The following is a 13,922-nucleotide window of genomic DNA, read 5'->3' as shown; positions in this document are numbered from 1 at the left end:
TGTTTCCCAAATACACACTTTGTACTGTTAATTGTACACGGAAACACTACCTGATGTGCGGACCGATACCGAAATATCCATATCGCTGATACCAGATTGACTAAGCTCGATTCTCAAATCAAAGCATCGATACTTTTGATACTTTAGTTCAAACTTTTTGAGTTTTTTTCATACATACACACACACACACACATATATATATATATATATATATATATATATATATATTTCTCAAATCAAAGCATCGATACTTTTGATATTTTAGTTCAAACTTTTTGAGTTTTTTTCATACATACATACATACACACACGCACACACACACACACACCCTGCAAAAAATGTTCTATAGAATTTCTAAAGAATATCTCTATAGAATTTCTAATGAACTTTAGGACCGAAGTTCTATAGAATTTCTAAAGAATATCTCTATAGAATTTCTAATGAACTTTAGGACCGAAGTTCTATAGAACAGGATTCTAAAGAATGGTTCTATAGAACATGGTTCTAAAGAATGGTTCTATAGAACAGGGTTCTAAAGAATGGTTCTATAGAACAGGGTTCTAAAGAATGGTTCTATAGAACATGGTTCTAAAGAATGGTTCTATAGAACAGGGTTCTAAAGAATGGTTCTATAGATCTCCTCTAAAGAATAGTGCTATAGAAGAAAGTTCTAAAGAGTAGTTCTATAGAACAGGCTCCTATGGAATGGCTTTCTGTGGAATACGGTTCAGAATGATGTAGAAATGATTGGGCAGGCATTCTACAAAATCTGTGGTCTAACACTGGCAATGGAGAAAGACAAATATTGCAGTTGAATGAATGTTGACTTGTATTTATTATATACATGTAACTCAAATCTTGACGTAATAAATAAATGTCAGCAGCATAAATCAACATGATCACCGCGCTTCCCCGACTGTTAGAGACGGCTAGACGTCCAGCAGAATTTGTTTCTGAGGCCTTCTTTTTTTCCCATTTTCTGCGCAATGTTCAGTTTCACTCCAATGATTTTCTTTATCACATTTGCTTCACTTGAGGGATGGAGCTTCTTCACAAAATCTGAAAGATCAATAAAATATACCAGAATTAGTGTCTGCAGACACCAAGACACTAGCTGTCATGCAATGAGTTACACTATGGCATTTTTCAGCTCGATAAAGAGAGTGATGTCTATCATTTAATCAATGCAATGGATAGTCAACACACTGCATACATTGCATATCACGCGTTTCTATGCTGTAAGGCACTTGCACTGCTTGACGCACACAAAATCATATGTGGTGCAATCATGCCAGGCTTTACGAACTGCAACAAATCTGTATCAAATTCTGACAGTGCATGTACACTATTCATTAGCTATATAGAAAATCCATTCAGTGTGTGAAATATTTTTCAAATTATTTTCAGGATTTCACTTTCTTGTGAATCTTGTTGTGTACTTGATGGGTGTCCCCAATGGCGTTCGAACAATCACGAAAGTGCATTAATAGAATTCTAATAAAAATATTTAACTTCAATCTGATTGAAACCATATCCACATCGGGAAGGGGATCTGACACATTCCCTATCTAAAAGTCGTTCACTTCTCAACTTGCAGCAGAACTCACGGAAATTCCCGACGCTAGTTGTTAAATAGTAAGGCGGAGAATGCCGATATAAGATATCAAACGAGAAAAAGGTGTAGATATCCGTGCGCTGCGGTTTTTGCTTTGTCACTTGATGTTGGTTTCCGACGAGATCAAAGCTAATGTGACCACCCATGCCTATAAATCTGTCAAAACGAACATCTCGCAGTCAATTCATGGACCAAGCAGACTGGAAGCTATGGATATCTATACTTCATGCCAAACGATCACGGAACGACTTGGAGATAGGAAAAGGGTCAGATCCACTTCCCTGATGTGGATATGGTTTTAATCAGATTGATTTAACTTATACTCACCAATAATAGCAGACACTTTCTTGTCATCCAGTTTTGGTTTCTCATGCTTATCCTTAAAAGCATTGGATTTTTTTCCTGTCAAGCTGCTGTTGGCCAGCTCCTCTCTGGCAGAGCGACAGCAGGACGTCGAGCTGATAGTATTGTTGCCTGACGTGATAAGTCGTCCATCTTCATTAGCAGGCCAGGAAGTCCTTTAATAGAAAAAAGTACATTGTGATGCAGACACAATAAAAAAAAAATACATTAATAACATGAAGCTGGCGATATCCAAACTGCTCGGCTCTAACCCCAGCTATCATAATGTAAGGGTATTTTGATAAGAATCTTGTTCAAGTCAAGGGAAACATGGTAAGGAAGCAATCAAAGATGAAAAATATATATAACCATATATATTAATTCATCCTGACCACGCGAAGATTTAATATTTGTCGGTCAAGTATTAATCAGATATCCAGCTGAGACAAAATATCAAGAAGGAAGGGACGTAACTCTTGCTAATATAAGAGAAACACACAAAAACGGACGGACAGACAGACAAACAAACAAGTACCATATGTCCTCCCCTTATTTAGAGGGGAGGACATCACAACTTAGGATGTTGTATATGCAACAGTTCTGAAATTATCCCAAATCATAAATGGATTTTTATTGGAAAAAAGGGGCATAACTCTGGAAAATATTGTCCGAGACGACTCATTTTCGATAGGCTTCTTGTTACGCTAAGATAAATAGATGTAACAAGTTTGGTTTCCGTACATGAAACGATTCTGTAAATATTGCGGTGACGGATGGACAGCCGTACATGACGACAATACCCGTAGGCCAAAGTTAGATGAAAATACAGTAATAAGAAAGTTATTTCATACATCGACATGTAAGCATATTTTCCATCAACCTATGATAATTACAATAACATACTTCTAGAATAACAAAACCTACCTTCAACAACCCTCAATGCATCTCGAAGGGATTTGTTTTCCTCTCTCAACTGGAGGACTTCCTTCTTCAGGGATTCCATTTCTGTACATGTATCTTTCGGTGAAGTTCTTCCCAGCTGAAAATGTCAAAATAGTAAATCAAATGAAATAATTTGTATTATGATTAATTTGGGCGCTCATATGTTTTCCGGAAGCAATTTGTCCTGGATACGGCCCTGACAGCACCATATAAGTTTTACATGTATAAGCAACCTTGTAGGCACATTAATTTGAATATGCTACATGTACATGTAGCAGTAAGCCATTCACACAGTAGGCACTGTTCATCAGGTATTTGTAGTGTTATTTTCATATAAGTAAAAGTATAAACTTGTGTTTTAAACCAGTTGCCAGGGATGCAATTTTTACGTCCTCGATTTCAAATGAATGCTAGGCACTTGTGATTGTTTGCCTCGAGAGGGTGCTTTGATTAACCAATAAAATCCTATTCTATTCTATTCATGTACTCACAGCAGCAAGTTGGGCCTTCAATTGTGCCCGAGCATCATATCCCACAGCTGTACGGCTTACTTTCCTCTTTTTCTTCTGAAAAATCAAGATTAACAAGAAAACGTGTTCAGTTCTTTTATATGCCATTGAAGTGAAGAAATATGTTTGCAGAAATGATAGATTTTCGAGTACATGCAGAAAGTCTGTCAACACCTCAATTTGTCTTGAATATTATTCTGTCTGAGTTGGTCGAATTGAATCAAAATATTCAATAACTTTAAAGCCTACAATGAAACATGATTTGATTAACTTTTATGATAAAGAAAAACTGACAAGGTACTTCAAAAGTATGGGATTGAATCCTACAAAACCTCACACAGTTGAAACACCACTGAAATAGTGAGTGAGTGAATTAACGTTTAACGTCGCTTTCAACACTATTTCGGTCATATCGCGACAACACCACTGAAATAAAAGTACCTGCTGTCTGTCAGATAGAGTCTCCTCAACACTTTCATCCTTGCTCTCACTGTCTGATGACCAAGACTTTGGCTGTTTGTTTCTCTTGCCTCTGCCATATTCCAAATCACCAGTAAGGGGTACATCCTTGCCATCCTGAGCGGCTTCCAAATATGGCGTCAGTTCACGTGTGTCTTCTGTGTAAAAACAAATATGTGCCACATTAAGCTAAATTAAACTGTACAGTTAGTCATACATTTCAGCAGCAGATTGTTATCACTAAATTACTTTGGTATACCTACAGTTCTGATGATTCAGAAATTCACCTCAGCGAGAAACAAATTTCACCTTACTTTCCCTTATTTACAGGCTTACAGCCATATTAAAAAATTGTCAAGGTTAAGTCTGTACTATCATGACAATCACCTCAGCATTGCAGATTGAAACATTCAGTATACCAGGGCTGCACTGATGAGAAATTACTATCAATCATGGAAGAAAAAAAATTATATTAATTCAATTTAACTTTACATAAACAAAGTCGAAAGTTCAAGGTGTAAAATCAGAAGTACATTAAATATATCTATATTAAATATATCTATATTTATATGTACTTCTGGTAAAACGTATACTTTTTACTGAATTGAATTGAAAAGTTTTCAACTGTTTATTAATTACCACCAAATCTCAGAATTCTTGCCACGTATTTGGTTTGTGACTGCTTCCTTCCTCCTGCTTTGTTGAGTGGCCATGGAACTTGGACTTCTTCATCACTGTCCCAATTTTCTCCATTCATCTTCTCTCGAGAACCGCTCGTGGTTAATATACTATATTTCGTCTCGATGATCATCCTCCCCTTGCTTCCGTTTGGCGACCTGACTGGGGGCCAAACTCCTTCTCTGTGTGATCACACAAGCCTGACGTTACAAACAATGGAGGGATGATAATAATAATACTAATAATAATAATAAATGAGGCTAGTTTTGCTAGCTCACCATTTCCGCCCGTGCCTCGAAGCTGCTGTTTGGCTCAACGTTAGCCCGCTTGTGACGTCTCGCATCGCGCCTAGAAGACCCTAAACCTAAATGTGATGTTTAAGCCAACAAAGTTACCGTCAATGAACTCCGACGTGACTTGGGCAGTTTAGAAAGAGCGAGTGAAGTCAACATGGACGTTGTGGCCGCCATCACCAACTCAAACTGCCCGCGAAATCTGCTTTGCAACTACGGCAAGCGCGAAGGGGAAAAATAAATAATTTAAAAAAGAAAAGTTGATTTGAAACATATTCGCACTTATTAGTGTCGGATATGAGAAACATTGATACAACGCGATTATTACCAACTATACATGAATTTGGTTGTGATTGCAGCCTTAAAACAGTTTTGTTATTTTATAACAAAACGAGAGCAGTTCTATCTATCGTGTTTGGGGGGGGGGGGGTTGTAATGTTACGGCGGGAAAAGTAGTAAACTAAATATAACATTGAACCATGCTTTTGAAAATGTATACATTTAAATCCTGGCAAATACTGACTTTTAACAATATAAATTGTTACTTACATGAGTTCGGTAAAGTGTTTTCCTATTGGGCTCCGTGAAGAAACGTGTCTGGGCTTGTTCTTCCACAGCTGCATGCAGGTACGCGTGGGCGGGTCCTGACGTTTTAGGTCTGATTTAAACCTTTGAACTGAGTTTTGCTAAATCAATTTATGTTGGAAGTCCAATAAAATTAATTTTATCACATAAAAAAGTAAGTTACGAAAATATTCACACGTTTTACTTATAGATAACTCAAAAACTCTAAAAATAAAAATAAATTGATTTATTGGAATAAATATACTTTTAAAAATAAAGTCTGCCGAAGTTCTGGGTGTCCGCCTTGAAATGACACCTCACAATTTTGAATGATACAAAATTAACATTTTCATAATTGAGGATTTTCATAATTGAGGATTGAGCATTGTTCAAAAAACAAGCTCAAGTCTGGTGAATCAACTTAATGAGATTAATCAATGCTATGGTGATAGCGCTGCTGCCATTTTATAGAATTTTATTCCATGGAACAATCTATAGAACTTTCAGCAGATAAAGGATAATGTCTATAGAATTTCTGTTAGACATTCTATAGAATGCCCAGTTCTATAGAACAATCTATAGACCTTTCAGCAGATAAAGTAATGTCCATAGAATTTCTGTTAGACATTCTATAGAATGCCCAGTTCTATAGAACAATCTATGGACTTTTCATCAGATAATGTAATGTCTATAGAATTTCTATAGGATATTCTATAGAATTCCCAGCTCTATAGAACAGTGAAAAGACCTTCCAGCACATGAAGCTGATGTCTATAGAATTTCTATAGAATTTTGAATACATATTCTATAGAATCTTCAGTTCTAAAGAAATTCCGACGAAATTCTATAGCGTTCTATATATTTCTATAGAGATTCTATAGAACATTTTTTGCAGGGCACACACACACACACACATATATATATATATATATATATATATATATATATATATATATATATATATATATATATATATATATATATATATAATATGTATATGTACATACAGGTAAAAGCCAGTAAATTAGAATATTTTGAAAAACTTGATTTATTTCAGTAATTGCATTCAAAAGGTGTAACTTGTACATTATATTTATTCATTGCACACAGACTGACGCATTCAAGTGTTTATTTAATTTAATTTTGATGATTTGAAGTGGCAACAAATGAAAATCCAAAATTCCGTGTGTCACAAAATTAGAATATTACTTAAGGCTAATACAAAAAAGGGATTTTTAGAAATGTTGGCCAACTGAAAAGTATGAGCATGTACAATACTCAATACTTGGTTGGAGCTCCTTTTGCCTCAATTACTGCGTTAATGCGGCGTGGCATGGAGTCGATGAGTTTCTGGCACTGCTCAGGTGTTATGAGAGCCCAGGTTGCTCTGATAGTGGCCTTCAACTCTTCTGCGTTTTTGGGTCTGGCATTCTGCATCTTCCTTTTCACAATACCCCACAGATTTTCTATGGGGCTAAGGTCAGGGGAGTTGGCGGGCCAATTTAGAACAGAAATACCATGGTCCGTAAACCAGGCACGGGTAGATTTTGCGCTGTGTGCAGGCGCCAAGTCCTGTTGGAACCTGAAATCTCCATCTCCATAGAGCAGGTCAGCAGCAGGAAGCATGAAGTGCTCTAAAACTTGCTGGTAGACGGCTGCGTTGACCCTGGATCTCAGGAAACAGAGTGGACCGACACCAGCAGATGACATGGCACCCCAAACCATCACCCAACCATGCAAATTTTGCATTTCCTTTGGAAATCGAGGTCCCAGAGTCTGGAGGAAGACAGGAGAGGCACAGGATCCACGTTGCCTGAAGTCTAGTGTAAAGTTTCCACCATCAGTGATGGTTTGGGATGGTTTGGGTTTGGAGGTTGCCAGGAGAACGCTACATTTCGGACCGCATTGTGCCGAGTGTGAAATTTGGTTGAGGAAGAATTATGAGGTGTTGTGGCGTTTGTGTGGCTTTTGCACTCTTGCTATAGCTGAAAGTTGTTGTGTTGTAATTTATTATATTGTCTTGTGGCGTTTGTATTTGTTGTGACCTTTCTCAGCCACCGTAACTATCCGCCATTCTTGTTTCGATGACGCCACAGTAGGGTTGTACGGTATACCGGTATTAGTATAGTATCGCGATACTAAGGAATCAAATCGGTACTATATCACCTCTAAAAAGTACCGGTCCACCACCCCTCCGCGCCCCGGTCGTGGTCGTCACGTCATGACATTGCTGGTTTTACGAGCGGAGGAGCATGTTCGGCAGCGCACACACACAGAGTACTTACAAGCAGGCACAGTGTGTGGACAGAAAGGGGAGAACGGATGCATTTTGATCTAAAAAGTAAAGATAAAGGTGAAGTTATAACACTGAAACACCCTCAGGAAGAGGTGCTTTAAGACATGGCTAGCTAGCTAGCGGCTAACATCCATCCGCAGTCGGCAGTGTTTTAGCTACTTCTAAATCACTACTCCTGGTCTCCATGGCGACAAATAAAGTACGTTTCTTACAAGTAGCATTATCACCGGAGGACAAGGAATAGCTAAACATGCTTCACTACACACTGTAGGAGGATACAATAGCTCACCGGCGTCACAATGTAAACAAACGCCATGGGTGGATCTACACCTGACATCCACTGTAATGATACCAAGTACAATAGTTGATACTACTATACATTGATATATTTTTTAGCATCACAACATCTTCTTTCGTTTACAAAATAATGTATATTATGTTTCTAAAGTCAGGAAATACGTCCCTGGACACGAGGACTTTGAATATGACCAATGTATGATCCTGTAACTACTTGGTTTTAGGTCGATACCTAAATTTGTGGTATCATCCAAAACTAATGTAAAGTATCCAAACAACAGCAGAATAAGTGATTAATACATTTAAAAGAAGTGTAGATAGAACAGTAAATGAACAAGAAGATTAATAATTCATTTTCTACCGCTTGTCCTTAATAATGTGTACAAAATAATAGGTGTATAAATGACACAATATGTTACTGCATACGTCAGCAGACTAATTAGGAGTCTTTGTTTGTTTACTTACTACTAAAAGACAAGTTGTCTAGTATGTTCACTATTTTATTTAAGGACTAAATTACAAACCCCGTTTCCATATGAGTTGGGAAATTGTGTTAGATGTAAATATAAACGGAATACAATGATTTGCAAATCATTTTCAACCCATATTCAATTGAATGCACTACAAAGACAAGATATTTGATGTTCAAACTCATACTTTTTTCTTTTTTTTTGCAAATAATATTTAACTTAGAATTTCATGGCTGCAACACGTGCCAAAGTAGTTGGGAAAGGGCATTTTCACCACTGTGTTAGATGGCCTTTCCTTTTAACAACACTCAGTAAACGTTTGGGAACTGAGGAGACACATTTTTGAAGCTTCTCAGGTGGAATTCTTTCCCATTCTTGCTTGATGTACAGCTTAAGTTGTTCAACAGTCCGGGGGTCTCCGTTGTGCTATTTTAGGCTTCATAATGCGCCACACATTTTCAATGGGAGACAGGTCTGGACTACAGGCAGGCCAGTCTAGTACCCGCACTCTTTTACTACGAAGCCACGCTGTTGTATCACGTGGCTTGGCATTGTCTTGCTGAAATAAGCAGGGGCGTCCATGGTAACGTTGCTTGGATGGCAACATATGTTGCTCCAAAACCTGTATGTACCTTTCAGCATTAATGGTGCCTTCACAGATGTGTAAGTTACCCATGTCTTGGGCACTAATACACCCCCATACCATCACAGATGCTGGCTTTTACACTTTGCGCCTATAACAATCCGGATGGTTCTTTTCCTCTTTGGTCCGGAGGACACGACGTCCACAGTTTCCAAAAACAATTTGAAATGTGGACTGGTCAGACCACAGAACACTTTTCCACTTTGTATCAGTCCATCTTAGATGAGCTCAGGCCCAGTGAAGCCGAAGGCGTTTCTGGGTGTTGTTGATAAACGGTTTTCGCCTTGCATAGGAGAGTTTTAACTTGCACTTACAGATGTAGCGACCAACTGTAGTTATTGACAGAGGGTTTCTGAAGTGTTCCTGAGCACATGTGGTGATATCTTTTACACACTGACGTCGCTTGTTGATGCAGTACAGCCTGAGGGATCGAAGGTCACGGGCTTAGCTGCTTACATGCAGTGATTTCTCCAGATTCTCTGAACCCTTTGATGATACTACGGACCGTAGATGGGGAAATCCCTAAATTACTTGCACTTGCTGGTTGAGAAAGGTTTTTCTTAAACTGTTCAACAATTTGCTCACGCATTTGTTGACAAAGTGGTGACCCTCGCCCCATCCTTGTTTGTGAATGACTGAGCATTTCATGGAATCTACTTTTATACCCAATCATGGCACCCACCTGTTCCCAATTTGCCTGTTCACCTGTGGGATGTTCCAAATAAGTGTTTGATGAGCATTCCTCAACTTTATCAGTATTTATTGCCACCTTTCCCAACTTCTTTGTCACGTGTTGCTGGCATCAAATTCTAAAGTTAATGATTATTTGCATAAAAAAAAAAATGTTTATCAGTTTGAACATCAAATATGTTGTCTTTGTAGCATATTCAACTGAATATGGGTTGAAAAGGATTTGCAAATCATTGTATTCCGTTTATATTTACATCTGACACAATTCCCCAATTCATATAGAAACGGGGTTTGTACAATAATAAACATGTTTAATGTACACTAAGATTTTTTGTTAAAATAAAGCCAATAATGCCATTTTTTGTGGTCCCCTTTAATTAGAAAAGTACCGAAAAGTATTGACATACATTTTGGTACCGGTACCTTAACATCCTTATCATTAAAAGTGTTTAACTTCACATTAAGTCTGACATTTTTTTTCTAGTATCGATAAAATCGATCGATTGCTTTTTAAAACGATGTTGGATCAATACTGACGGAGGCAGATAATTACATATATCCATATTTGTGTGTTACTTCTTTATTTTCATAGTCATATTACAAAACAGCTCGCGTTCTTTATTTGTTATCTTTTGGTTGTCTGCAAGTACTGTGTGCCAACTTTTAGGAATGTGTGGGGGGGGGTCTTCTCTGCTTCTCGTCTAAAGCCGACTTTAGATAAGAAACAAAAGGGACATGGGTTGAGGTGAGAGAGAGGGGGAGTAGCAATAAATCCCTTCTCTTATCTTTTCCTGGCCCCAGCTGTGGAGGAAGGGACAAGGAGGGTGGGGGCAAGGGAGACGTTATAGAAGAGAAGTTTTCCGTATGTTAGATTAGACCATTTTAGCTGCGCGAGTGAGCGCTTCTGTACAGGATTTGGTCTCACGGTTATTTCCAAAGGCTTTGGAAATAAAGTACAAAATACCTATTCTGTCTCTGGTGGTCCTTCTACTCAGCTTTGTGTGTCATCAAAAGAGCTTGGGAGTGACCAGCAACTTGAATTCCCTGGGAGGAACAACTGGTCGAAACGCAACAATACCTATCTTCCAGAAGGCAAACCCGGCGAGCACAGATCGATGTAGTTGGGTGTTAGGAATATAAATCGATACATCGTTACACTCCGAGATGATACAGCAAAAGACGTTTCGAGGTTATTGGCGATCAGATCAACATTTTCTTGCGTTAAAACTTGCAGATCCCTCTCACCGCAAGAATCCCCAAGGAGCCTCTCAAGTCCACCAAAAACAACCAAGTAGCGCACCATTGCCAAACCTCGCTGCCGTCAAACCCCCAGCACAAAACCAGAACAGGGTTCCCGCAAATCCAGGTGGCTCAGCAGAAGACTGTCTCCACGCCTGCTCAACAGGTCGGTGCAGGGGGGAAAAAACACCACTGTATTTGTTTCCATCCTCATAACTGCATGTCCACTCCTCACTCCGATGCATGGAGAGAAGGAACGTGTATGAATATTTACATGCAGAAGCATTCATACACCACACTCAATGAATTATTCACCTGCATACTTTGCTAGTTGCATTTAGAGCAGGCTGTCAAACGCCTTTTCATTCACGTCCTAATCGCAGTTATGGCTGCCATTTGTAACACTTTATACTACATACTTTATATGAATATAAATTCTGTAAGAGTGAATATACATAATATGAATATAAACGTCTTTTGTAACACTGATTATACTTTATACGAAAATAAACGTCTTTTGTAAGAGTGAATATACATGATATGAATATAAACGTCTTTTGTAACACTGAATTCCGCCCAAATGCAGCTGAGATAGGCTCCAGCACCCCCCGCGACCCCAAGAGGGACAAGCGGTAGAAAATGGATAGATGGATTAATATACGTTTTGCAAATATAAATGTCTTTTGTAATAGTGAATATACTTTATACGAATATAAACGTCTTTTCCAACACTAAATACACATGATATAAATATAAACATATTTTGTAACATTGAATATACTATACATGAATATAGACGTATTTTGTAACACTGAATATACTTTATACGAATATAAACGTCTTTTGTAACACTGAATATACATGATGTGAATATAAACGTCTTTTGTAAGAGTGAATATACATGATATGAATATAAATGTCCTTTGTAACACTGAATATACTTTATATGAATATAAACGTCTATTGCAACACTAAATATACATGATACAAAAATAAACGTTTTTTGTGACTGAATATACAAACCCTGTTTCCATATGAGTTGGGAAATTGTGTTAGATGTAAATATAAACGGAATACAATGATTTGCAAATCATTTTCAACCCATATTCAATTGAATATGCTACAAAGACAACATATTTGATGTTCAAACTCATAAACTTTTTTTTGCATATAATAATTAAGTTAGAATTTCATGGCTGCAACACGTCCCAAAGTAGTTGGGAAAGGGCATGTTCACCACTGTGTTACATCACCTTTTCTTTTAAATACACTCAATAAACGATTAGGAACTGAGGAAACTAATTGTTGAAGCTTTGAATGTGGAATTCTTTCCCATTCTTGTTTTATGTAGAGCTTCAGTCATTCAACCGTCCGGGGTCTCCGCTGTCGTATTTTACGCTTCATAATGCGCCACACATTTTCGATGGGAGACAGGTCTGGACTGCAGGCGGACCAGGAAAGTACCCGTACTCTTTTTTTTTTTACGAAGCCACGCTGTTGTAACACGTGCTGAATGTGGCTTGGCATTGTCTTGCTGAAATAAGCAGGGGCGTCTATGAAAAAGACGGCGCATAGATGGCAGCATATGTTGTTCCAAAACCTGTATGTACCTTTCAGCATTAATGGTGCCTTCACTGATGTGTAAGTTACTCATGTCTTGGGCACTAATACACCCCCATACCATCACACATGCTGGCTTTTGAACTTTGCGTCGATAACAGTCTGGATGGTTCGCTTCCCCTATGGTCCGGATGACACGATGTGGAATATTTCCAAAAACAATTTGAAATGTGGACTCGTCAGACCACAGAACACTTTTCCACTTTGCATGAGTCCATCTTAAATGATCTCGGGCCCAGAGAAGCCGGCGGCGTTTCTGGATGTTGTTGATAAATGGCTTTCGCTTTGCATAGTAGAGCCTTAACTTACACTTACAGATGTAGCGACCAACTGTATTTAGTGACAGTGGTTTTCTGAAGTGTTCCTGAACCCATGTGGTGATATCCTTTAGAGATTGATGTCGGTTTTTGATACAGTGCCGTCTGAGGGATCGAAGGTCACGGTCATTCAATGTTGGTTTCCGGCCATGCCGCTTACGTGGAGTGATTTCTCCAGGTTCTCTGAACCTTTTGATGATATTATGGACCGTAGATGTTGAAATCCCTAAATTTCTTGCAATTGCACTTTGAGAAACGTTGTTCTTAAACTGTTTGACTATTTGCTCACGCAGTTGTGGACAAAGGGGTGTACCTCGCCCCATCCTTTCTTGTGAAAGACTGAGCATTTTTTGGGAAGCTGTTTTTATACCCAATCATGGCACCCACCCGTTCCCAATTAGCCTGCACACCTGTGGGATGTTCCAAATAAGTGTTTGATGAGCATTCCTCAACTTTATCAGTATTTATTGCCACCTTTCCCAACTTCTTTGGCACGTGTTGCTGGCATCAAATTCTAAAGTTAATGATTATTTGCAAAAAAAAAAATGTTTATCAGTTTGAACATCAAATATGTTGTCTTTGTAGCATATTCAACTGAATATGGGTTGAAAATGATTTTCAAATCATTGTATTCCGTTTATATTTACATCTAACACAATTTCCCAACTCATATGGAAACGGGGTTTGTACTTGATATGAATATAAACATATTTTGTAACACTTAATATACATTATATGAATATAAACGTCTTTCGTAACACTGATTATACTTTATACGAATATAAACGTCTTTTGCAAGAGTGAATATACATGATATGAATATAAACGTCTTTTGCAACACTGAATTCCGCCCAAATGCAGCTGAGATAGGCGCGACCCCGAGAAAATAAACATATTTTGTAACACTGAATATACATTATACGAATGTAAACGTCTTTCGTAACCCTG

At 38.1% G+C, this 13,922-nt stretch overlaps 3 protein-coding genes across 7 annotated transcripts in view; 1 reads left to right on the top strand and 2 right to left on the bottom strand.

Annotated features, from left to right (window-relative positions):
- Window positions 1-13,922, bottom strand: part of rap1gapb (RAP1 GTPase activating protein b) — a 519,058-nt gene that overhangs the window by 244,916 nt on the left and 260,220 nt on the right. The gene's annotated exons all lie outside the window — the stretch shown is intronic.
- Window positions 1-13,922, top strand: part of LOC133583575 (dual specificity tyrosine-phosphorylation-regulated kinase 4-like) — a 77,277-nt gene that overhangs the window by 693 nt on the left and 62,662 nt on the right. The window contains exon 2 of one of the 2 annotated variants that reach the window (XM_061937653.1): window positions 11,033-11,203. The exons of the other annotated variant lie outside the window; for it this stretch is intronic. Coding sequence (XP_061793637.1) covers window positions 11,033-11,203 — 171 coding nt within the window. The remainder of the gene's footprint in view (window positions 1-11,032; window positions 11,204-13,922) is intronic. 2 annotated transcript variants of the gene reach the window in all.
- On the bottom strand, window positions 817-5,593 carry LOC133575975 (uncharacterized). The gene is made up of 8 exons (XM_072912180.1): window positions 5,388-5,593; window positions 4,824-4,909; window positions 4,507-4,727; window positions 3,850-4,025; window positions 3,391-3,465; window positions 2,882-2,996; window positions 1,943-2,133; window positions 817-1,059 (listed from the first exon to the last, which is right to left on the bottom strand). Exons 3-7 carry the CDS (start codon window positions 4,676-4,678, stop codon window positions 2,021-2,023), a joined length of 651 nt encoding a protein of 216 aa, XP_072768281.1. The 5' UTR covers window positions 4,679-4,727; window positions 4,824-4,909; window positions 5,388-5,593; the 3' UTR covers window positions 817-1,059; window positions 1,943-2,020.

The sequence above is a fragment of the Nerophis lumbriciformis genome, linkage group LG03, assembly GCF_033978685.3.
Source record: "Nerophis lumbriciformis linkage group LG03, RoL_Nlum_v2.1, whole genome shotgun sequence".
NCBI lineage: Eukaryota > Metazoa > Chordata > Actinopteri > Syngnathiformes > Syngnathidae > Nerophis > Nerophis lumbriciformis.
The sequence above is the reverse complement of the archived record's forward strand: the minus strand, read 5'-3'. Positions and strand labels throughout refer to the sequence as shown.

Coding starts and splice junctions, on each gene's coding strand:
- LOC133575975 (XM_072912180.1), bottom strand. CDS start 4,678: ATGATCATCGAGACGAAATATAGTATATTAACCACGAGCGGTTCTCGA. Junction 4,026..4,506: donor AAGAATTCTGAGATTTGGTG/GTAATTAATAAA, acceptor GTTTTTACACAG/AAGACACACGTGAACTGACG. Junction 2,134..2,881: donor TGCATTGAGGGTTGTTGAAG/GTAGGTTTTGTT, acceptor TTTCTATTAAAG/GACTTCCTGGCCTGCTAATG.